At 41.3% G+C, this 23,412-nt stretch overlaps 10 protein-coding genes across 10 annotated transcripts; 5 read left to right on the top strand and 5 right to left on the bottom strand.

Annotated features, from left to right (window-relative positions):
• Window positions 1-9: 9 nt before the first annotated feature.
• On the bottom strand, window positions 10-1,713 carry FOA43_003671 (uncharacterized protein; the record flags this gene model as incomplete). Its single annotated transcript, XM_038923922.1, has 1 exon — window positions 10-1,713. The coding sequence occupies one exon, from the start codon at window positions 1,711-1,713 to the stop codon at window positions 10-12; it is 1,704 nt and encodes a 567-aa protein (XP_038779850.1).
• Window positions 1,714-3,782: 2,069 nt separating this feature from the next.
• Window positions 3,783-6,041, top strand: FOA43_003670 (uncharacterized protein; the record flags this gene model as incomplete). The annotated part of the gene is made up of 1 exon (XM_038923921.1): window positions 3,783-6,041. The coding sequence occupies one exon, from the start codon at window positions 3,783-3,785 to the stop codon at window positions 6,039-6,041; it is 2,259 nt and encodes a 752-aa protein (XP_038779849.1).
• Window positions 6,042-6,286: 245 nt separating this feature from the next.
• ARO2 (bifunctional chorismate synthase/riboflavin reductase [NAD(P)H] aro2) lies at window positions 6,287-7,411 on the top strand (the record flags this gene model as incomplete). Its single annotated transcript, XM_038923920.1, has 1 exon — window positions 6,287-7,411. The coding sequence occupies one exon, from the start codon at window positions 6,287-6,289 to the stop codon at window positions 7,409-7,411; it is 1,125 nt and encodes a 374-aa protein (XP_038779848.1).
• A 91-nt stretch (window positions 7,412-7,502) lies between these two features.
• FOA43_003668 (uncharacterized protein) lies at window positions 7,503-9,866 on the bottom strand (the record flags this gene model as incomplete). The annotated part of the gene is made up of 1 exon (XM_038923919.1): window positions 7,503-9,866. One exon carries the CDS (start codon window positions 9,864-9,866, stop codon window positions 7,503-7,505), a length of 2,364 nt encoding a protein of 787 aa, XP_038779847.1.
• Window positions 9,867-10,285: 419 nt separating this feature from the next.
• Window positions 10,286-11,470, top strand: FOA43_003667 (uncharacterized protein; the record flags this gene model as incomplete). The annotated part of the gene is made up of 1 exon (XM_038923918.1): window positions 10,286-11,470. The coding sequence occupies one exon, from the start codon at window positions 10,286-10,288 to the stop codon at window positions 11,468-11,470; it is 1,185 nt and encodes a 394-aa protein (XP_038779846.1).
• A 190-nt stretch (window positions 11,471-11,660) lies between these two features.
• Window positions 11,661-14,099, bottom strand: ATG1 (Serine/threonine-protein kinase; the record flags this gene model as incomplete). Its single annotated transcript, XM_038923917.1, has 1 exon — window positions 11,661-14,099. One exon carries the CDS (start codon window positions 14,097-14,099, stop codon window positions 11,661-11,663), a length of 2,439 nt encoding a protein of 812 aa, XP_038779845.1.
• Window positions 14,100-16,204: 2,105 nt separating this feature from the next.
• Window positions 16,205-17,551, bottom strand: FOA43_003665 (uncharacterized protein; the record flags this gene model as incomplete). The annotated part of the gene is made up of 1 exon (XM_038923916.1): window positions 16,205-17,551. One exon carries the CDS (start codon window positions 17,549-17,551, stop codon window positions 16,205-16,207), a length of 1,347 nt encoding a protein of 448 aa, XP_038779844.1.
• A 950-nt stretch (window positions 17,552-18,501) lies between these two features.
• Window positions 18,502-18,963, top strand: FOA43_003664 (uncharacterized protein; the record flags this gene model as incomplete). The annotated part of the gene is made up of 1 exon (XM_038923915.1): window positions 18,502-18,963. The coding sequence occupies one exon, from the start codon at window positions 18,502-18,504 to the stop codon at window positions 18,961-18,963; it is 462 nt and encodes a 153-aa protein (XP_038779843.1).
• Window positions 18,964-18,991: 28 nt separating this feature from the next.
• Window positions 18,992-21,109, bottom strand: FOA43_003663 (uncharacterized protein; the record flags this gene model as incomplete). The annotated part of the gene is made up of 1 exon (XM_038923914.1): window positions 18,992-21,109. One exon carries the CDS (start codon window positions 21,107-21,109, stop codon window positions 18,992-18,994), a length of 2,118 nt encoding a protein of 705 aa, XP_038779842.1.
• A 189-nt stretch (window positions 21,110-21,298) lies between these two features.
• On the top strand, window positions 21,299-23,407 carry FOA43_003662 (uncharacterized protein; the record flags this gene model as incomplete). The annotated part of the gene is made up of 1 exon (XM_038923913.1): window positions 21,299-23,407. The coding sequence occupies one exon, from the start codon at window positions 21,299-21,301 to the stop codon at window positions 23,405-23,407; it is 2,109 nt and encodes a 702-aa protein (XP_038779841.1).
• Between the last annotated feature and the right edge of the window lie 5 nt (window positions 23,408-23,412).

The raw sequence follows: 23,412 nt of genomic DNA, 5'->3' as shown, positions 1-23,412 counted from the left end.
AAGTGGAAACTAGTTCTTTCCAGAGTTGATTCTCTCAGACAACTTAGCCTGTTCAATCAAATTCTTTGGAGCATCAAACTCATCCAACATCAACTCGATCATTCTAATCTTGGATGGCACATTGAACTCCTTGTCAGCATATAATTTGTTCATCTCCTCAACGGTAGAAACTCTGTAGTTCTGGAACTTTTCTTTGTCGTGGAACAACTCCAACAACTTAGTGTGGTCCCAAGTTTGAATGTTATTGTACTCAGCATGAAGACCGTGAATCATCTTCTCAATAGTGTAACCATTGTTGTTAAGAACAAAGAGATATGGGTGCAAGTGCTGTCTGCAAGCGTCAGAAATGGCCTGGACAGTCAATTGCAAAGAACCATCACCAATGAAAAGAATAACCCTCTGCTCATCTCTGATGTCATCTGCAGCAAATGCGGCACCGACAGCAGCTGGTAAAGCGTAACCAATAGAACCCCACAACACCTGGGAAATGGCTGTGACACCCTCTGGGTAGTGAGCTTGTAAAATACCAAACGAAGATGTACCGGTTTCAGCAACAACAATATCACCGGATCTTAAGAAGTAAGAAAGCTTACTCCATAAGAACTGTTGGGTCAAAGGACCAGAAGTAACCTTCTGGACAGCCTTGTACTCCTTCACAGAAGCTGGAATTGGAGTAGGAACATAATTAAGGTGGGCTTGTTTCAATCCCTGAAGGATCTTGCCCAAAGCAGCCTGCATCTGAATACCTTGGTAAACGGCAGCCTTGACCTTACAGAAGTCAGAGTGGAATTCAATGACATTAGTAGTGTGGTAATGGTAAGTGAAAGCACCAGTGTTGTAATCAGAAAGTAAACCACCAATAGACAAAATCAAATCGGAGTTTTCAAGAGACTCTCTAACATCTAATTTAGAAAGAGCACCAACGTAAACACCAGAGAATCTCTCATTGTCTTCGTTGAAGGAAGATTTTCCCATAGGAGTAACGTAAACAGGGAATTTTGTAGCCTTAACCAAAGCCTCAATAGAAGCCTTAACATTATGTCTAGAAGCACAGGCATCAACAAGAATACATGGATTCTTAGCATTGATTATCTTCTCAACAACCTCATCAACAAATTCCTTCTCTGACTCCTTATCATTGGCTGGAAGAGCCAAATCAATACGCTTGTTCAAAAGAGAAGCGGGAACCTGAGCTTCAGAGAAGTTAGATGGAACGGCCAAGTAAACAGGTCTCTTGTAAATATAACCAGTTCTAATCAAGTCATCAATAATACCAGGGGCAGTGGCAATGTCATCAAGAGTAACAGCCTTGGCAGTGATATGCTTAGACATGTTCTTGAAGATGTCAAATTTACCGTTAGCCAAAGTATGGTGCAAAAGAAGTTTGTTCTCTTCTGCGGAAACAGTTGGTGCACCAACAATGTGGATCAAACCAACATGCTCTGCATAGGCACCAGCGATACCGTTGGTAGCAGACAATTCACCGACACCGAAAGTTGTGCAAAGAGCAGCAAATCCTTTGATACGGGAATATCCATCAGCAGAATAAGCAGAGTTCAATTCGTTGGCGTTACCAGCCCATCTTAGACCATCGACCTCATCAATATAGTCAAGGAAGGACAAGTTGAAGTCACCTGGAACACCGAAAATAGTGTCGACACCAACCTGCTTAAGTCTTGTAAAAATGTAAGTAGCAAGAGTAATAGTAGACATAATTATTATAGTTATGAAGATAAGAGAGAAGAAGATTAAAAGCACGCAAAATATCAAGTTAAACTGACGTCGCCTTCTGCCTTTTTATATCGGAGTACGCGGCCACTACTTTGTAATTAAATCAGTCGCTCCAAACGCAGTTACCTAAAAATAAGAAGAAAATTAACCATATTCCTCAAACGGAGATGAAGAGATCCCGTGGGATGCAGTGAAGTCAGCCTTCACTATAGTGCCGCGGCTGAAGCTGCCGATGAATCAGCTCATCAGAAATAAACAAGGCACCTGGGTCGTGATTATCCCTGCAGCTGCTGGACATCTAATGCCGGAGACGGCGACTACTGTGTCGTTCCCATTTCCAGCCCACCTGATGGTAGTATTTCTTTTTCTAACCATCTTGTTCGCCTCTCAGGTTTTTTTTTTTTTCACTTTTGCGAAATTTTTCTCTCAGCCCTGAAAAAAGTGCTGGTGTACTGAGCTAGACTTAGAACTCCGGTTGATTAAGATTTAGATAAAGGCTATAAGAGGTACTGTAAATGCTAAAAGTACGGTTCAAACTTTATTAAGGGATTTGAAGGCAATCCCATTACCGTATTTCCTTGTTTAAGCTAAATCTCTACAGTAAGGACAAGTAAACAGACTGTTTACTTTCCATCGGTTTTTCCAAGAGCGGTCGACCTCGGAGTTGTTGTTCACGGATTATTATCCAGATCCTCGTCCTCGTTCAGTTGTTTCTTTTCCGACATTTTGAATTTCTTTTGTTTTGCCTTTTAATTTTTTTTCTATTTTTTTCGTCTTCGACTCAATGATGGGAAAAATAAGGAGTAGTTGGCGGGATCTAATAACGATAAATTTCACAAACTTAAATATTGCATTAGTTTGAAGCAAGAGGCTATTACCCTTCATCGCAACTAATATATAGTGCTGCGACAGATTACAATCCTTTCATCATCCATCCCGCCTTACCTCTCTAATCCATCACGCTATGGTACTATCGATGAGGAAATTCTTGCGCGGTAATTTCTTTTTTCCTTTCAATTTGAGTTTTTGGGAAGGGATTACCATTTCGAGTATTTCAATTTAGAGAGTGGATGTAGATTCGACCACCACGTAGCTACCCGGTAGGTCTTTGTAGCCGACATTAAGACCTATGAAATCATTCAATATATCGGAGTTAAATTTCCACCTCAGTCAAGTTCTATCTCTGGTTAGCCACATGTTCCCAAAACAACTCTATGGCTTGGTTATAATAGCCTATGGCCAATAAAGCACTACTGAGTCATTTTTCAACGGTTTTCGGAATCATTATGTCGATTAGCCATTGCCAAATAAAGGGGGATCCCTATCCCGTTTATCAATTTCAGATTCGCCCACGTGATTATATAAGGAATCATAATATGCAAAAAAAGTGTGGGCTTGTTATGTAGAATCGACACCGGAGGCGGTAAAGATCTTCCGAAAAAAAACCGTGGTTACCCGAAATTTAATTCAATCCCACTTCTACATAAGATTTCAAATAATGTTCATTGTCGGCCTTTTGTTCATTTCATTTTATTTTCTTCAGTTTTTACTTCGAAGGATGGGCTTTTTCCGATGATCACGTGACATAAAATGGGATAAATGTTGATGGTTCAAAGTTCTACCGATGAGATAGATCTGATGTTGAATTCATATTCCGTGGGATAGAAATTGGCGAAAGATTTATTCTGTCAATCGCCTTCCCACGAAAACACGAAGAAGTACATCGAAGTGCAAATTTAGTAAACAATAATGAATTCTAGAATAATTTCTGCAGACAGATAGATATGATAGATAGGTAGATCTGAAAGGGGTAGCGATGCTGGGCTGAACGTACTTAATTGAAAGATAAGGCAGGGAGGGTCCAGTCGACCTCTACTTGAGTCGATCGACTTGCCATTTGAATCACGTAGATATATTTTTTCTTTGTTTACACAGTTAGAAGGATAGAGAATGATTGATGGATAGAATGGTAAATTGATTGATTGACTGATCGATTATCTTTATCTATTTGTATCAATCCATTGCTTGGACCATTGGAATTTCTCTAAGTCATGCCTGATGATTTGGAAAAATACTTGGACCCTGAGTTTGATCCTCATGACCTACGGGTGCTTGATTTGAGACAGTTGCTCAAAGAATATGATGTTTCATACACACACAAGGCCAAAAAGGCACAGCTTGTGACAATATTCCGGGAAGAGGTTCTTCCCAAGATGGATGCGAAACAGAAGTTAGCAAAGAGAAAGACCAAAACAAACAATATAGAACGCTCTTCAAGAAAATCAACCCACAGAAGTCAGCCGAGAAAGCTGCATCCATCTCCAAAGCAACAACATGGTTCTCAATCGCCAAGTAAAGAGTCGAGGAAAAGATTACAGCAACTACTAGAGAGTCAGAGAAGTCCTTCAAAGATAAGACAACATTTAGAGATCAAGAATAACCCCTTGAAAAGCGTGATGCAAAAAACGATTCCATCCAAGAGATCGCTAAAGACAAGCGGAGATGATGAATATGACGGGAAGACCTCTGTTTATGAAGGGTACTCCAGGATATTAAAAAAGCCTACAAATAGGAAAAACGATTTCTCCTCATCTCCATCGGCTTCATCTCCGAGAAATGATACGCTTTTTCCCAGAGATAAGAGAATTAAGTTCGAAAAGACACCAGAGGAGAAAGATGAAAAGACGATACCAACTCGAACAAAGAGCAGAAGTCTAGTTACAGATTCAAAGTTCAAGCCAAAAAAGCTTACTTTTGAAGAAGATGATTTAGCTGACATCACCCCTCACAGAGACCATTCATTATCTGATTCATCGAGAAGTAGCGTAGTTTATCGTCCCAACGTATCGCCATCATCTTCCAGTGTTGGATACATTACAGCAATCAATGAATTACCAGAGAAGCACATTTCTTCTTCGCCGGTGGTGCCTTTCATTCCACTGCTTCCATCATCAACGCCCATGCATCCTAGAACGAAAGTGGTTTCAAGAAAGATGGGATCTCATAATGATGTTTCAACAAAATTATTAAAAGAAGCAAGAAATGGTGAATATAAGGTAATCAGTGGGCCGAGAACCATTCTTAAAGACGTCGCTAGTGGTGATGATGATTCCTCTTCGCTTCGTGAAAGAATCCATACTCCGGAGATTAGCTCATCTGAAGAAGAAGATGAGACTATGTTGAAGCAACTTCAAGCAGAGTTTGATTCCGAAACCTCAAGAGTAGAGGAGGAATCGAAGAAAGTGATGAAATCAATTGATCATAATAAACATGTCTCGTTTGCGTTTAATAGAACCGTTTACAAGCTCATCTCTTACTTGTTGGTTGTACTTCTAAGTTTCATGGCTTTTACAGTCTACAGAGAAGAGAGAATAGCGGTTGGATTCTGTGGACACTCGAATTATCGGCCAATTTTTCATGTTGATTTAAAGGCCCACCCATTACTAGCGGAATATGTGAATGCCGTGGAGGAGGCACTCAAATTGGAATGTATTCCGTGCCCAGAACATGGGATATGCTTTGATAACTCCGAATTACACTGCAAAAATGATTATACAGTGCAGAAGCCTTGGTATTCGCTATTTGGGTTGATTCCTTGCTTTGACAAGTGTGTCTTGGATTCCGAAAAGGTTGCCAAGATTGATAGAATAGTGAAAAGTGCATGCGATGCCTTAGCTAAGCGAAACGCAAATTTGAGATGCGGCACAGGAAGCAACGAAGAGGTGGGCTTGAGTTTTGAGTCGTTACAACATTATCTCGTAGAAAAACTAGCGCTAGAAACAGAGGTACAGAGTGGAGAATTCGAATATCTTTGGAACAAGTCGTTGGCAATACTAAAGGAGAAGCCGGAACTTGCATTTAATAATGATGACACATTTGTTCGCTCAAACTCACTAGCCAAACTCACGATCAAGTGCAAATTGAAGAGAGTTTTTGTGGATATGCTACTCAGGCTAAGATACTGGCTTTTAGGTATTGTCGCAGTAAGTGCAATTGTGGGATACATTTATTTGAGGATCTCGTGGTTTCAACAGGAAAGAAAACTAGTTAAGGAGTTGACTAGTAAAACCCTGAACAGGCTACAAGAACAGGCCACGGCCTACAGACACGAAGAGGTTAAGCATAAATACATCGGCAAAATCCAACTAAGAGATTATTACTTGAGTGATCCATCCATCAATCAGAAGAAGAGGTTGGAAATCTGGGAAAAGGTAGCTAAGGTGGTGGAAAAGAATAGTAATGTCAACGCTTATTCTCTTGAGGTTAACGGAGAGATCATGAAGGCGTGGGAATGGGCCTCTGATATATAAATTAAAATGAAAATATGTGTATGCTTCATGTCAATTTAGATCAAATGTGCTGTAATACGATCAGAGAACTTGAGTGTAACTGCTGACTCACAGAATCGCGCAGAATGGTAAAAAAAAAAAATGCTTAGGGAAGAAATGACTCAGGGATTTTCAGTAGGAGTTTTAACTCTTCTGGTGAACTAACTATCCTTTCCTTTCTTAGACATCTACAAATTAACTGCAAAATTTTTGGATAAGCATATATTATGTCAACTTTTGGTACTCTGTTCAAGGTGACCACATATGGTGAGTCCCACTGCAAATCTGTGGGTTGTATAGTTGATGGGGTGCCTCCCAATATGTCTCTTTCTGAGGATGATATCCAATCTCAACTCTCTAGAAGAAGACCGGGCCAATCAAAACTTACGACGCAGAGAAATGAAAAAGATCGTGTTCAAATTCAATCCGGTACGGAATTTGGAAAAACCCTTGGAACTCCTATAGGAATGATTGTCCTCAACCAGGATCAACACCCTAAAGATTACAGCGAGATGGACAATTATCCAAGACCTTCTCATGCAGATTACACATATATAGAAAAATATGGTATTAAGGCATCCTCAGGTGGAGGTAGGGCCTCTGCAAGAGAGACAATTGGTCGTGTGGCTGCCGGTGCAATTGCCGAGAAGCTGCTTAAACAGGTCAACAACGTTGAAATCGTTGCATTCGTATCCGGTGTTGGTAAATGCCAGTTGGATAGATCCTCTCAAAACCCGGAATTCATGGATTTGTTACAGAATATTACACGGGATCAAGTTGATGCTGGCGGTCCAATTAGATGTCCTATTCCCGACAAGGCTAGCGAGATGACTAAGATAGTCGAACATTATAAGTCCCAGAACGATTCTATTGGAGGTATAGTCACATGCGTGGTGCGAAACGTTCCTGTTGGACTCGGCGAGCCAGCATTTGACAAATTAGAAGCAATATTGGCCCATGCTATGCTTTCCATTCCTGCCACAAAAGGATTCGAAATTGGTTCCGGCTTTGCCGGCACCGTCATTCCAGGCTCTGAGCATAATGACCCATTCATTATGAAAGGAGGTCATCTGGGAACCAAGACAAACAATTCTGGTGGAACCCAAGGGGGTATTTCTAACGGTGAAAACATTTACTTCTCGGTGGCATTCAAGTCTCCTGCTACCATATCTAAACCCCAAGACACTGCCACATACGATGGAGAAAAGGGCGTCTTGACTGCAAAAGGAAGACACGATCCCAATGTTGTTCCAAGAGCTATTCCAATTGTTGAGGCGATGACTGCCCTAACTTTGGCTGACGCTTACCTTATTCAGAAGTCTAGAGCGTCAACGTTCGGCGTAGTGCATTGATTAACGATAGTATCAGCAAATAACAAACATTATATCCTTGGTAATCCTATTTATATTGTCCGGTATTGTAATGTATATTAAGTGTACAGATTTATTTGTATGAGCTCTCGTCCTTACTCTTGCTCTCATCGCTAACGTGCCTTAGCCTTACATCCGAATCTGATACCGAGCTAGCAGTAGCTTCCACAGAATCTTGCTGCGTCTCTCCCTTCAGTGCTTCCATTGAAGCATCTCTTGCCTCTGATTCATTTTTCACCACTGCAAACTCGTCAATATCACCTAGATCATCGTCTAAATCTGGATTTGTCACTCGAAGCTTTGATCTTCTCTTTGAACTCACCAAGATTTGAACGTCCATATTTTCATCTGGCTCTTTCTTATTGTCAGATATTTGCGTGAAGGGATCATACTTTCTCCAAAATTTAGAAGGAGAACTAGGCCTACTGGAAGACCGACTTGTTGGCCTACTTTGTCTACTTGTGGACCGACTCATTGACCTGCTACCCTGCTTCGATGGAGCATTGAACCGTAGCTGGCGTGCCACTGAAGAAAGCTCTTTTTGTTGTCGATGCTCTTCCAACTGTTGAGTAGGAAGAATACCAGGGGATCCTTCAGGAGTACCAGACACTGGAGACTTGAAACGGTGCGAACTTCTCAATGGTGATACAGAAGAATCTTCAGGGATGAGATATAGCGCTGAATTGCTTTGATTATGTTTCAAGCTTGGCGAATATGTTGATGATGGCCTTCTGATTGGGCTTTCGGGCAAGCCGTTGTCAGAAAAGTCATCTTGATAACCAGAATCCGGAACAGTACTGAGTTCAGTAGCAACAGAAGATTGGTATGAGAAGGACCTTCTCAATGACATACCAAGTTGTGAAGACATAATAGAGATATGTCTCATTAAGGAACCCCCACCGCTTCGCAGTCTTGTCTTCCTCTGTTTCTCATATAACTTCCTCTTTCTTCTCCATGAGGTGATTGACAAGTTATCATTGTCATCATAATTATTAATCTCAATTATGTCACTGTCAACATCATTCTCTTCAGCGTCCCCATCTAGTGTACTCTCTTCAGAAGCTCTTGCCTTTTCCGTTATATCGGAACCAAGCGAGGAATACGAACTGCTGAACTGATTACCGGATGACTTGTAAAACTCCATGATGTCCTTGATCTCCTTTTCATTGGCTTCTTCTTCCTTTCTTTTCTTATATCTCTTATACAATAAGAAACCAATGACTGCAGCTATGATTATCACTAGGATAGGAATGATAGTAGATAATGCTATGACAGCACTCTTACTAGTCTCTTTGGAACTTTTCTTTTTCCCAGTACTGGCTAGCGACGAGTAATCAACGGTATTCAATGCCTCAAGGGTAGACGTGTCATATAGCTTAATGTAGTAAGATTGAGACCTTTTGGAAACGGTATTTGTCTCCGTTTGCGAACTATTGACGGGTTTTCCAGCATTATCGGCGATCACAATAAGGGTGTCATATAGGGTTGCCGCACCTAGAATTTCATCCAATGACAAGTTATCGTCATACTTGCTGTTGACACGAGAATTGGAAAGGCTGACATCGGTATCTAATGGTGTCCATTGCCAACTATTATCGGACATATTTAGAGAGACAAAATCTGGGTTACTGGAATTACCCATCAACTGACCTCCTAGCATCATGACAGAATCCACACTGAAGCTAGAAAAGTTGGAGGAAGTAGTCTCCAATTGATAACGTGTACTGTCAAAAACGGGTAGAAGTAGGGGTTGGACACGGGCATTAATGACATCATCTTCTGGAATACTGACAGATTTAAATGCCCACGATCCATATTGCCATAAAGCCAACTGCGTCATTCCTATCCAGCCGCTGCTGACTTTACCGCCAACTAAGAGTTCCGTATTGAAGTTAATCTTTAAGGATGAAGCACCGTAGAAAGATGATGGTTTCACAGAAGTACTAAAATTACTCACAGTGAGTTTGTCCAAATCAACTCGAAGCATTCTGTCTGAGATCTCTTCATTGTCAGAGTCGTAGCCTCCAAAAATATACAAAGAAAGAGGATCATCAAATGTATTCATGTAAGATGAACCTTCAAAGAGAGGTACGGAGTCACCAAGTTGGAGTTCGGTCCATTTTTGAGAGGTAGCATTGAGCAAAAATAACTCTATATCCGAACTGTCACTGGAACACACAGAGTATAAACTGCTGTTGGCAGATATAAGCTCGCAGGAGTTACCAGGGGTGGAGAAGGTACTATTGACCAAAGAACCGGATGTGTATTTAGCATTGAACGGTAACGGAATAATAGTGTCATTGCTGATGCTGGAATCTTGAATGTGAATGTATGCGATGCTTTTTTCATAGTTGTATACTGTGTCCTGGATGTCAGAAGTGCCAAACACTTCCGTACTTACCAGAGACCATAAACATACGAGACGTGAAAGCTTCATGTCAAACGATTGGAGAAATGAACAGATAAAGTCGTGAGAGGAAAAAAAAACTGTCTGATATCTCAGCAGTGTCAGGCATGACTCTGTTTTCGAGGCCTTTTCTTCTTGTCACATCTTACACTGAGGACAAAAAAACCAAACTTGTTTCTAATGAAGTTTATTTACATATTTCCTTTAAAGGAAATATGATTGTGCCTCGGCTCAAAGAAGAAACAAGTTGAAAAAAAAAGATTTTGTTTCCAAAAATCGTGGATGAGCGAATAATTTCTTGTGACATAATGGTTGTTAGGCTTTCTGGATTTTACTGCTCTGCCTCATTCAAAGCCTCTTTTTGTAAAATCCAAAGGCCTTATTAATGCACCATTTTCTCTTTTTTTATCATCACCTTATGAATGCGTTACAAAACACAGCTCCCACCGATGCGTAGTAGAAGAGCTCTATTAGTATTGATTACTCTTTTGGTCAGTGCTACCATCCTTGGAGCCTTCCGTCTAGTACCAATTGACAGTTTCGCACTAAGAACGAGGACGAAAATTGTGGTCGAAGATGCCGTATATTTCAATAAAGACAAACCACAGGAAGTCCAGAGAGAGAATGCTACACTATTCAGTCTTGTGCGCAACGAGGAACTTGATGGAATGTTATCATCCATTAATTATGTCGAGACACGCTTCAACAAGGACTACAACTACGATTGGGTATTTATGAACGATCAACCTTTTTCCGAACAATTCAAAACAAACATATCCTCTGCTGTAAGCGGCAGGGCAATCTTTTACCGTATTCCTGAACAATATTGGGAGATACCGTCGTGGATCGACAAAGCCAAAATGGAGAAATCAATGGACTTCTTAGCTAACGAAGGTGTACTATATGCGCGGAAGGTGTCGTATCGTCAGATGTGCAGGTTCAACTCCGGATTCTTTTATAAGATGCCAATAATGGACAATTACCAATACTATTGGAGGGTCGAGCCCTATATCAGATTCGAGTGCGATATTCCATTTGACCCTTTCCAGATGATGAGAACTAATGATTACGTTTATGGTTTTGCAATGGCATTGCTAGAAGATAAAAAGACCATTCGTAAGCTTTGGAGCACTAGTTTAGAATTTTTTGAAACTGAGCATCCTGAGTATGTCAGTAAGTCCAACAGTCTCAAATTCGTCACTCACGACTCTGATGATAATACGTTTGGCTCCCGGTTCTACAATCTTTGCCATTACTGGACAAACTTTGAGATTGCAAATCTCGACTTTTATAGAACTGCGAAATATGAGAGTTATTTCCGTTATCTTGATAAGACTGGGGATTTCTTTTACGAGAGATGGGGCGACGCTCCCGTTCATACTCTCGCATTGTCCTTTATGGAACCTTTCGATAGAATTCACTACTTTGCAAATACTGGCTATTTCCACAATCCAAACGTCGATTGTCCACAAGATCCTGATATTTATGACAAGCTTCATTGTACTTGCAGACCCGCTCAGAGCTTCAGCCCTTTACCGTGGTCATGTTCTCATCGATTTTTACTTGCAGATGAAGCTGAGAAGGCGGAAGTTGCTAAAGACAACCAGCGTAGCACAGTAGTAAATGGAGAGTAACTTTCCCATTTCATTTCGATATAAAATTTACTAGAACTATAGATACCCACTAAGACAATAGAAAGAAAAACCGATAAAGTAAAGGAACCCGGGGCAGCAACAGATGCTGAAGATAATGCTTAAGATTTCGTGAAAGCGAGATAATAATATAGGAAATAATGAAAATAGTAGAGAAAGTTTCGCTCAACCTTCAACCTTTGGCGTTTTGTAGCTCAATCTTCTGCCTCAACACCTTCAACCTGTTGCCAATACTATCAATAAACAGTTCCACTGTCTTGCGATCTTCGGAGTCCAACTTCTCAAGCGATTTACTAGAACTTAAGTTCTCCTTATTGTTGAGAAGCGCCTCCAACATCCAAATGGCAGTGGCATAACTCAATTCACAGCCATAAAAATCTTGATTCTTCAATTCATTCATTGCAGCACTTCTTGACATCTCCAAAGCACGATCAAATATGAGCTTTTCTGCGACAACCGAATCTTTTTGACGAGGATCATCCACGGATATCCGCTCCGAGGCATATGCTAATTTCAAGCGAAGAAATTCAGCCTTCTCAAGAGACTCATTAAACCGTAATCTGATCCATTGCACCAACTCATTCAAGCGAGGAGATGCAGTCAGTCTGACAGCATTTTGATGCCACCATTCTGATGCGACAGACATTGCTTGCGCTAGCAGGGACAATGTCTTCACATACAAAGCAACACCTTCCTCACTGATTGACTTCACCATGAAAGGAGGTAGAGGATCTATATCCACATTATTCACAGAAGATTTAGGTGAAACACGATCTAATGAACCCGTTGAAGGAGGCATTGGTATCAACTGACTAAATTTCACCTCCGCGAACAAACTTACTGCATGAGCCATAGTTCCGAGCACTTCTAACCGAGATATAACATCACTATCTTCGACCTTACCCCCAGTCGAATGTATAGGACGCAAAGGCGGTTGCTGCTGCTTGCCCAAGCTACCCCCTGATGGATTTAACATCTTCTCTTCAAATATCCTAGCTGCTGAAACGGCCCTTTGCTGTTGCTGCTCAGAGCTTTGTGGTTCCTGTGATGATCGCCTGCGAGGGACAGCTTGATGATCAGATCCGAATAGTCTACTGGAAGTATACCCCAAAGCCTTGGAGAGCGCATTTGTGGGACTTATTGATAATGGGGTCTTTCTGTCGCTGAAACTGGGCTTTCTGTGGGATGAAGCATTTGAGGACGATCTGCTGGAAGAAGAGTATCGATGAGCAGAAGATAAATACTTATCATCATTTGGAGAAATGGCAGTAACACCCGACCCTGCTTCGTTTAATTCATCGGCCAGAGCATTCACTTCAACGGTGCGTTTTTCAACAACAACATAATCTTTTTCGTAAATCACATCGTCGTTATCGGAGGCCTGCCGTCTGCTATTGGAGAAGCCAGCTTTCCCATTCATCTTTAACCCAGCCTTGATATTTTTGGGTGGAGGACTACTCTTAGTAATAATGCTTTTAATAATATCATCTTTTGCTGTTGGCGAGGAAGGATGTATAGCTACCTTGGTTGTAGCTACAGGCTCTTCCTTAATAGTTTCTGGAACCGCCGTGGTGATAATATTTTTTTTGGTAACGCTTTTTTTAGGAAGATACTCACTGATGAAAAGGTGTTCATCGTCTAGAGCACAAGTAAGTGGTTCATCGGTACGCTTAACTTCACAGACAACCAATGGATCGTCAAAAAATTCAGCGAATCCCATTCTTTCTGTCGGATCTGCTTTGAGCAAACTGCAGATTAAACGCATAATTTCTTGAGGAACTTGGGCGGATGCGGGGAAAGAGATCTGATCTTTTGCGTTTTCAATTTTCTTTAACAACTCCACATGATTAGCAGCCCGGAAGGGAGGCTTACCTACAGCCATCTCGTATATGACGGCTCCAACTGACCACAAATCCGCTTTAGCATTGTACTTTTCGTATCTTAAAATCTCGGGTGCCATGTAGAGAGGAGATCCACATAGAGTTTCAGCCATAGACGTTGAAGGTAAAAACCTGGCGAATCCGAAATCTGCAATCTTCAAAATTGGAAGCTCCCATAGTCCTGCATATCCCTTTGTCTCAAATTGTTCTTTAGAGTGTGTGGGAGGACATAGTAATAAATTCTGAGGTTTGATATCTCGATGAACCAAGTTCTGGGATCTTAGAAATTTCAAAGCAGAAGCCAGCTGCTTGATGAAATTAATAACCAACACTTCATTCATACCATGACTATTCGGAGGAGACGGATATCTTTGGAGAATGGATCTAACCAAAGGATGGCGTTCGGCCAATTGGTCTCTTTGTTTAATGAAGTATGAAAGGTCACCGAGAGAACAATATTCCATGAACAAATGGAAATACTGATCTGTTCGTACACATTCCAGCAAGGCAACAATATGTGGGTTCTTGAGGTTTTTTAGAATTGATATCTCAACTTCCAAATTATCAATAAGTTTCTGGTTTTTGAGTCTGTTTCTGAAGACACTTTTGACAGCAACAGGTTGATTAGTCCTTCGGTCGTAACCCTTATAGACATTGGCGAAAGATCCCCTACCAATTTCGGGCCCGATTTTGAAGTTACCGACAACTTTGTTAGACGGAAGATCGGTCATTTGTTGAATAAATGAAAGGAATAAAAGATTATCGTCACTCTCTTGCTAATAACTTTCTTATCACTCCTAAATACTACAGATTGAACTTTTTTGTAGATAACAGTGGGGAGAGCACAGCCGTGATTTGCCTTCTGTGAGCGCGCGCGTTATCGTATAGAGGTGAAGGCTTCACACTGGTGTTGAAGAGGAGTATGCTGAGCAAGCAGTAGCGAAAGTGTTATCGGATCGGTACACGAACAACTAAGAACACAAAGGATAGAACAAGTGCAATAGCGACAACAAGCCAGAAGAAAATTAAATTATGATGAGTCAGAAATGGGAATAAAGGGGGGCGGCCACCTCAAGACAAAAGAAAATATAAGGCGCTGCTGTGGCTGAACCGGATACGATCGCAGATAGGAGGTTCCGTGGGTTCCTCAAATTCCTTAAATGAGAGTAAGGTAATATTTGTAGGACTTATAGCCTTGATTTCTATAATCCACAATAGAGTTGTATCCTAATACTATGGCCAACGGGGTCGATTTCTCGGTAGGCTGAGTAAAAGGGGCACGGAGATAGAGGCAAAATGGCGGGAATCGTAGGTGCTACGCGAAGTGTAATAAGATGCTTTGGGTAACAGTAGAAGAAAGATGACACGAAAAACACAAGTAATAAATGGAGGGTATAGGGAAAAATTAAGTATGCGCAGCAGCAGGATGAGATAGGCGTGGAGCTGAATGGGGAAAAAAGTTACCAGATAAAGAAAACACCAATAGCGCTCCTGATAGCAAGGGGCGATATTAAGATGTTTACTATAGCTACAATGCTAAGCAGACCAAGTAGACTGTAGTCTGAAGAGAGGGAAAAGACAGAATAGAGTGAGTGGAGGGAGTACTGAGTAAAGCGAGTGAACCAAGCAAACTGGTCAGAACTGGACATGGGTAAGATACAGCTAAGTAAGAACGAATAGGCATATTCCGGGTAGCCATGAAAAGCAGTTGGTACTACATTTACTACACATACCCTGATTTACCGATTATCTAACTATCTATCCGAATCCCACACAACAATTTCTTCCCAATCCGGAAGATACTCTTATCGCGAACTTCTTATCGCGACTTTGTATCCGCGTTCGAAAGAGCTTTAATTGGCAAGAAAAGAAGCATAAGCATAAGCATCAACAACATCTGTCGCTTGTCCTAGTAAATCTTTTATTATAGATTATGACATAGATGATTACCATAGAGCAAGCTAAAATTATCTCGTCCACCTTTTCTGTCATATCTACTGCTTCTTGGGTGGTGGCCTTGCTTCCCCAGCAAATTGAGAACTACCGTAACAAATCTGCAGAGGGACTTTCTCCAGAATTTCTTCTATTATGGTTTTCTGGTGATATCCTAAATTTAGTTGGCTGTCTGCTTACTCATCAGCTACCATTCCAAGTATATCTCAGCTATTATTTCCTCTTGAATGATGTCGTTCTCAACCTACAATATTACTGGTACCACAAGAGAGACAAACAATATGAAAAGCTTTCTCTTACGGATTCCTCAGTGATGCAGGTATTAGAGGCCGATCCTTCCAGTTCTTCGATGTATCATTCGACATTAGATCCTAAAACCATAGCTACTACTGTGATAACAGCAGTCCTACCAAACAACGGAGACTCATTAGGAAGTTCTTTTCCTATATCCATACCGGTCGAAGCAGAGGCGATGATTCCCACAACTATTGCGACTTCTCATTTTATTGGCTACTTTATAGCGTGGTCTTGCACCTGTGTCTACATCTCATCTAGAATCCCTCAGATTGTCAAAAACTACAAGAGAAAGTCTGTTTCTGGCATATCAGTTATGCTCTTTTCATTTGCACTTATAGGAAACATAGCATACATCTTGTCAATTGTAACATCTTCCCGGCTACTTCTGGCTCCAGATAAACGCCATTTTTTCGTGGATGAACTACCGTACATATTGGGCAGTGCCGGAACCGTGATATTCGATCTCTTTTACTTCCATCAGCGACGGATATACGCGCTAGACGATACGCCATACTTGGTTATAGAGGATAATGATATATATTCTCCTGAGTAATGTATATAAATTAGAGAGTATATATAGGTAGTATTAGAAACCGGTGAATTGATTTTGCTGAGCTTGCTGAGAAGCAGAGTACATTGGCTGACTCATGTTTGGTTGACTCATGTTAGGTTGACCCATCATTGGTTGAACCATGGTTGGCTGACTCATATTTGGTTGACTCATGGTTGACTGACCCATCATTGGTCGACTCATGGTTGGCTGACCCATGGTTGGCTGACCCATCATTGGCTGATTCATCATTGGTTGGCTCATGGTTGACTGACCCATCATTGGTCGTATAGCCTGCCCCGTCATTGTCTGTTGGACATTAATATACGGTGACAGAACGGCAGCAGTTTGCTGCATTTGTAATTGCTGCTGTTGATTAGGATCGACATATTGCTGTCCATTACTATCAAGATAATAGTATTGACCTGTGTTCGGATCGACATACTGATAAATCTGGTTACTCGCAGCAGAAGACTGAAGCATCGTAGCTGGAGCAGTTGCAGGTTTGGCCGTAGTATCAGAATCTAACCAGTTGTATGTCGAGTCATTGCCAGACTTGGACTCTGTGGTAGTAGACCCAGAAACAGGAGCACTGTTAGTCACAGTATCTCTTCTCTTAGGAAGTGGAGGAGGAGTTTCTGAACTTATATGAGTGACATTATCCTTTCTGACCAAGTCAGCAGCCTGCTCTATATTCCCACGGGTAAGACAAAGGGCCTCTATATTTAGTTCCAAATCCTCAAAACCCATATCAAACTTCATTTTCCTTGCTACATCTGCATACCGCGTTTTTTCCTCTCGTGTCGAAGATCTATGGCGTAGTTTTAATTCAATATCACGAGAAGATCTACTACTTCTTGAATATAAGCTGGGAAGAGAGTAATGGCTAGAGTTGTCATTCCGGGTATCGCTATAGTCGTCTCCATATCGGTCGTACCGATTGCGACTACTCCTACCCCCACGATGTCTACCCCTTCCCGAACCATCCAATACTTCCAGGTGGTAGTCGTCTTCACCAATTGGAGTTGTCCTAAAATCACCCAAAACATACTTGTTTCTGAGGAACATGATCACAGCATCCTTATCCATATCGTCGTATGGAAATGGCTCGTTCCTATTGTTCCATATTTTATGGTTTCTTCTGTTTCCCATGGATTCCATGAACTCCAACTCAGTAGAGCTCCATTCATCCATAGTTAATGATTTGACCACCGATACATCATCTCCTAAGGTTCGGTGGGCAGAAGCACATTTTCCACATAGAAACACACCCAAGTTGCACGACGCCCATGTAGGATAGCTAGACCCACATTCAGCACACTTGTTTCTGTTATCTGGAGAGTTGAGTAAAGATAACAATCGTGACTCTTGTGATGACCGCATCAATAATAGTATGTCCCGAACGCGTTGCAATGTCTCCAACAGCAAACAGAAACCAGTTAATAGAAAAGAGAGTGAGGGTTCGTACAGAAAACGAAAATAGAAGTATATAAAAGCAGACGTTAATTGGAGTCGATCGACTACGCATGTCTTGGCTTCTTTTTGTTGGGCATATCAGCTTTCACAAGCTGTGAATAGCTAGCTTCTTGTATTTTCTCTCTAAGTAGACGTGATACCCAATCTGAACCATCTGGTTGGGGATTTCCAAACTTGTCTACAGCATTATTTTCTTCGGGATAATTTTATAGATCCCCAAAATCCTCTATTACACCGGCGTAACACATATATATATATATAGATACGAATGTACCCTTCGCCATCATTCACTTTGTTTTCTTAATTGTATCTCCTCTTATATGTCCTCAGCATCTTCTTCAGCTACCCTCTCGGAAACCGAGGCCCAATACAGACCAAAACATCACAAACTGTCCTCATATTCACCCCTTCTTCCTCATAAGCTTCTCTATACCTGGGATGAGATCCCTGAATGGCAAAGGGATAATAATTTCATTCGAACAGGTTACGTCAGAGAGACCAATAGCTACAAGAAATGCTTCCAATCGCTCTTTTATTTCAACAATGAGTGGGTCAACGTATTCACCCATCTAATTCCTGGTTCTATACTACCAGCTTGCCTTAGCTTCATAGTGCCATTCATATCCGGCTCAAATACCAACTTCATAAAGAGCATTCCACACTTTATCATCGATATTCCTATCTTTGAGGACTCTTCTTTCACAGATACTGTCATCTTTCATTTTTTTTTCTTTGGATTCATTACCTGTCTCTCGTGCTCCGCTTTGTTCCATACCATTAAGGTCCACTCCTACAAAGTGTCTTGTATTGGAAATAATTTTGATTACGCTGGTATTGTCGTCTTGATTACCACTTCCATGGTTGGTATCATATATTATGGATACTCTGATTTACCCTACGCTAGATTCTTCTTTTTAACTCTCACCACTGTCCTAGGAACCATCTCGATGATCACCACTTGGAATCCTAAGTTCAAATCTGCTGAATGGAGACCATATAGAGCTGCCATATTTGTGGCATTTGGTCTTTCTGCTCTTTGTCCCATCGGCTATGGATTTGCCAGATTCGAATTTCAGGAAGCCGTTAGACGTTGTGGCTTTTGGTATGTCTTGATGGAAGGTGTGGGCTACATATCAGGTGCATTATTATATGCTTTACGTATTCCGGAGAGGTTCAGTCCTGGAAAATTTGATATCTTTGGTCATTCACACCAGTTTTTCCATGTTTTGGTGGTTATCAGTGCCTTTTCCCACTTTAAAGGTTTGGTTCAGAGCTACACTTACTCTCACATCAGATCAACACTCACAAATACTTTATAGATCTATCTTTTATATTTAGTAAAGTTACCTAGAAGACCGCGCCACTCTTAATGAACAATCTTCCCTCATTTCGCCGACACCACCGAATGATTCTCTTGCATGAATCAACTATGATCTTTTTGTTAACAATGCCTCCATTGTTGATTAAAAATACCTCATAAGCAGGGGTCGTTATGAGAATACCAGTGAGAAAGTCCGTACCAGCTTTCCATTTAATCATATCCATATAATTCTCTCTCAGGAAATCTATAGCCGAATCCTCCTGGGCATCGTCATTCAAACCAATGTTGGCTCCTCCTATTCTAACACTGCTAGAACGCTTTGATTGCAAATATGCATATATCATCATTAACTGCCCCTTTAGTTGTTTATTATCCTCTAATTTCAACTCCTCCTTATTTCCTTGAAGTCTTGAATAAACATATTGCGTGTATCTTTTACTCTTGAACACAAAGTGCTTAACCAAGGGAGCAGGAATATCAATCGGCGAAACCCTACCGCTGGGTAACCCAGTACTACCATCTGCGCCCTGGGTTCCCACAATAGATTTATAAAGTTCTCTGTAAACCGCTCGACTCAGTTTCAAGTCTTGCACAATAATATTAGAAGCTTTGCGCATTTCAAAAAATGTCTCTTTGGATGCACTTATCATAATAATCGTCAACTGAGTAGGCACATCTTGCTCTTCAGCTTCATCAAGTATCCCTAGATTCAAATCATGCAACTTCATAAGCCTTTCATCTTTCAATTCCACGAACTGAATGAACGCATACAAAAATCCATTGGGATTGAACTTTGGAAGGCACACAGGGACCCAAAAATCTTCATTGTGCGATAATGTCAGGTTTTCGGTACTGTTCCCGTTGCTAATTCCATCATCAGTCCTATCAATTCCACTAACTGAACTTTTAAACGTATTTGTATTGAATATCATGGAGAATAAAAGTTGCATGTCTGATGTGTGAAGAGTATGTCTTTTGGGTCTCAAGACGCTCACCAACCTGCCTCCAGGGGCTACAAGCAGGCCATAAAGTAAGCTTTCCGTTTTGTTCTTGAGTAGAATATCATCGATCTTATTTCTAGTGGTCTTATGTAATCGAAGACATTCCAATCCTCCCAGTATCAACCCTGAATTGTTGAAGTTTGCTAGATCATTGCATATTGCGTCGAGGCAAGCAATGTCGGTCTTTCCAAGAACATTTCGAAGATCAAAATTCTCTCGTCTCTGAAACACTTTATCAATATGCGGCTTGCTTAAAGTGGCGAGTAGAAAATTGTAGAGAAAGTCCAACTGCTGATTAAGCTGAGTATCAGATTCACCCAGAGTGGAACATGCCATGAGTAGGATAGGAGATTTATTGAGGAAAAGAAATCTGATCTGCTGGCCTTTTTGAGGACCATCAGCAACTACAGACTTCAAAGTTTCAGAGAAACCATCAGATCCATACTCAAAGAATGAAATAATCGTCTGAATGAGGCCTGCATACACAGTAATGATGTCTTCAGATCCGTGCATAGAATATATTGGTTTACCAGCGCAGGAGAGAATGAAAAAGTGCTTTCGTCTGGAAAAGAACAATTCTTCATCACTGCTAGTGTCAGTGTTCTCAATCTTAAAGCCTAAGTCGGCTAACGATGACTGATCTAATACATTGGCACTGCCGTCTCTGCTATCAATTCCTTCACTGAATATGCTGGGAGCAGCCATATTGTAGTTCGAACGAGTATCATTTACCAGTGGAGAAAGGACACGACTAAGACTACCATTACTAAGAAAGCTGTCCGGGCCATCAGTACTCTTATCGAGACTCATAGTATTGATTTCATTGCCATCAGCCTCATCGTGAAGCCGAATATGCGGGGTCACAGATGCACTTAATGAAGACGAATTGGCAGATCTGCTGGCCATACTTTCAGATGATTCTCGGTTTGAAAATGCGACATCTTGAACATTATCCATGTTAATGCTTGCTGTGGGACTGGCTTTTGTAAGAAGGTCAACCGGAATCAAACCATGTGCCACTATAGATATTCTTGACGTTTTTCTTTTTATAGTGGGTTCAGAAAGATGTGCCGATTCACTGTCACCGGCCTCGTAGTTAGGCTCGGAGATATAATCTTCGTGAAGCAATATCGGAGAAGGCATCAATATAATAGTGAAAACAAGAAGATAAGTTTCAACAAAGAAGGAACTTTAAGCATTAAACGGCCCCCAAAAATTAAAGAGGACGACTACAAAAAAGGGTGCGATAAAACCTGAATTATTTTTGTTCTTCCCTTCTTTGTTCTGCAGCTTTCTTTCTCTGCTAGTAGTATTTCGTTTCCATTATAACCAATGAACTCCTACCGCAGAGCTTGTTCTGACAGTGTCGGCTCGTCTGCATCTCGAGATTCCCAAAAGTCTCGACATATGTACAGTTTCCGACGGATGTCTGGCATGTTTCACCATACTCCTCACTCTCAGGCCACCAATCCTCATAATTCGGAAGAAGGCCGGAGAATGTACAATCTTAATGACACCACGAGCAGTATAGCCGAGTCTTCAATATCAGAGGATTACGATGATGTTAGCACCCTTGGGACTATCCCAAGAACATCAGGCAGATCACGTGCCGCTACTGATGTGGAGTTCAACAACGTGAGGTCAGTGAATAAAGACCCAAACCATACCTTGACCAGTCTTCCGTCTGTGTCGTCTCTTAATTTATTTAGAGCCCATTCGGGCGATTCCTCGATCGATTCCGCAGATACTTATTCGACATTGAGAGGTAGAGAACGCAAACTGGGTAAATTCTTCCCCAGAAAGTCGGCAGAGAAGAATCAGACACCTTCTGGTGCAGACGACGACTCTTTTCGGTACTCAAAAGTTCCATTGGAAAACTCTTATGAGGGAACAACAGCCCCTTCTTCAAATAAGGTGTTTCTGCCCCTGAAGACGGCGCCTACTACCTCTGGAGGATTTGCATCAAAATTGAAACGTCACGATAATCTCTCGATTCAGACCTCACTATTGCCTTCTTCAAATAGGGATATGAAATCCCCTTTGGTGAGGACATCAAAGGAATTGGAAAGAATTGCTGGATATTCTGACGCTGTGGCCGCTGACAGGTATTCTATGGCAAATTCCACCTCCCTCCCTCCCAAAAGCTGGACTAAGTATCGCTCACACCACTACTTACTACATCCCCGAAAGGACTCTCTGAAGTCCTCCTCGAACTCGAATTCTAAACTCTCTTTAGATGGTGGGAGGGAGGCACTTTATTCGTTCCATCCATCGGCCGTCAACACTTCTCTTTCTACTAGTGATATGCATTCAGTTCTACAAGAACTACAGCAATTAAACTTGGATGGAAATTCCAAAAAGAATACTGCAAACGATGTGTCGACACTAGCAGAAGACAAAGATGCTATAGGCGACGAGGCCTGGGCTATATTCTGCTCTTTGGTGAAGCCAATCTTCCATGGTGGAAGATTAAAGGCACCAGTAGAAGAGATAAACAAACTCGTCTACCTCTACATGAAGCTCTGTTCAGGGTCGAGCTCATACGACAGCAACGACAATGTTAACTCTAGTACCAATGAAATTACTGATGTGTCTCCTACTACCTCAGCCTTTTCTCCCCTAACTGCGCCGGTACCAATATTAAGCTCTACATATAGTATGAATACCTCTCCTGCGACTTCTTCTATGAAGACTATTACCCCTACACTTACTGGATTCGGAAGATACGGCAAGATTGAAGAGAAGATTACAAACTTTCTGCGAGTGGGAATGTCGACTCTTATGAACTTACTTTACTATGATGAACGTGAGAGGACGGTAAAATTACGCAGCATCAATGAGGATAGTCCTTCTAAACGCGCTAGAAATCACTCAAACTCGCTTGGAAATTCTCCAAATACTGCCGTGTTTTCTACCAATATCAATTTTGAGAAGAGCTGTTCGTTACTTTGGGATACATTCTATGACAAGATCTTCTTCTACCTTCAAGGCGTGTTCTTGCCTCTAGAATCTGGTGCTGCTCTTTTTGATGATCTTTCCATACAATTTCCAACCGTTCCCACTAATATTCCGGTCTCTAATATCGCATTAGCTTCTTTTAGGGATAATTTGGTCATTCCGTTATACGAGATGAATCGCCATTCAGAAACGGAAAAGGAAAGAAGAGAACATGACAGTATGATTTCCAGTATCAATATTTTGAACACAAATAGCTCGCTATCTAGCCCCATTGGAGAGAACACCCATGCCGACGTTGACGGTTCTGGAAGTGCTAATGACGAGGCAATGAAGGAGAGTTATTCGGTGAACTTGACTTTACTTCAGTGTTTCACTATATTGAATGGTGTCCAGACAAACGACACAAATCAAAAAATAATCGAGAACCTAATGCAGCAAACAAGAGAAAAGTGCTTGATCTACGAGTCGGCGGTGAAGGTGTAAATGAT

This window comes from Brettanomyces nanus, chromosome 4 (genome assembly GCF_011074865.1).
Source record: "Brettanomyces nanus chromosome 4, complete sequence".
Taxonomy (NCBI): Eukaryota; Fungi; Ascomycota; class Pichiomycetes; order Pichiales; family Pichiaceae; genus Brettanomyces; species Brettanomyces nanus.
This window is presented reverse-complemented; position numbering and strand designations above follow the sequence as displayed.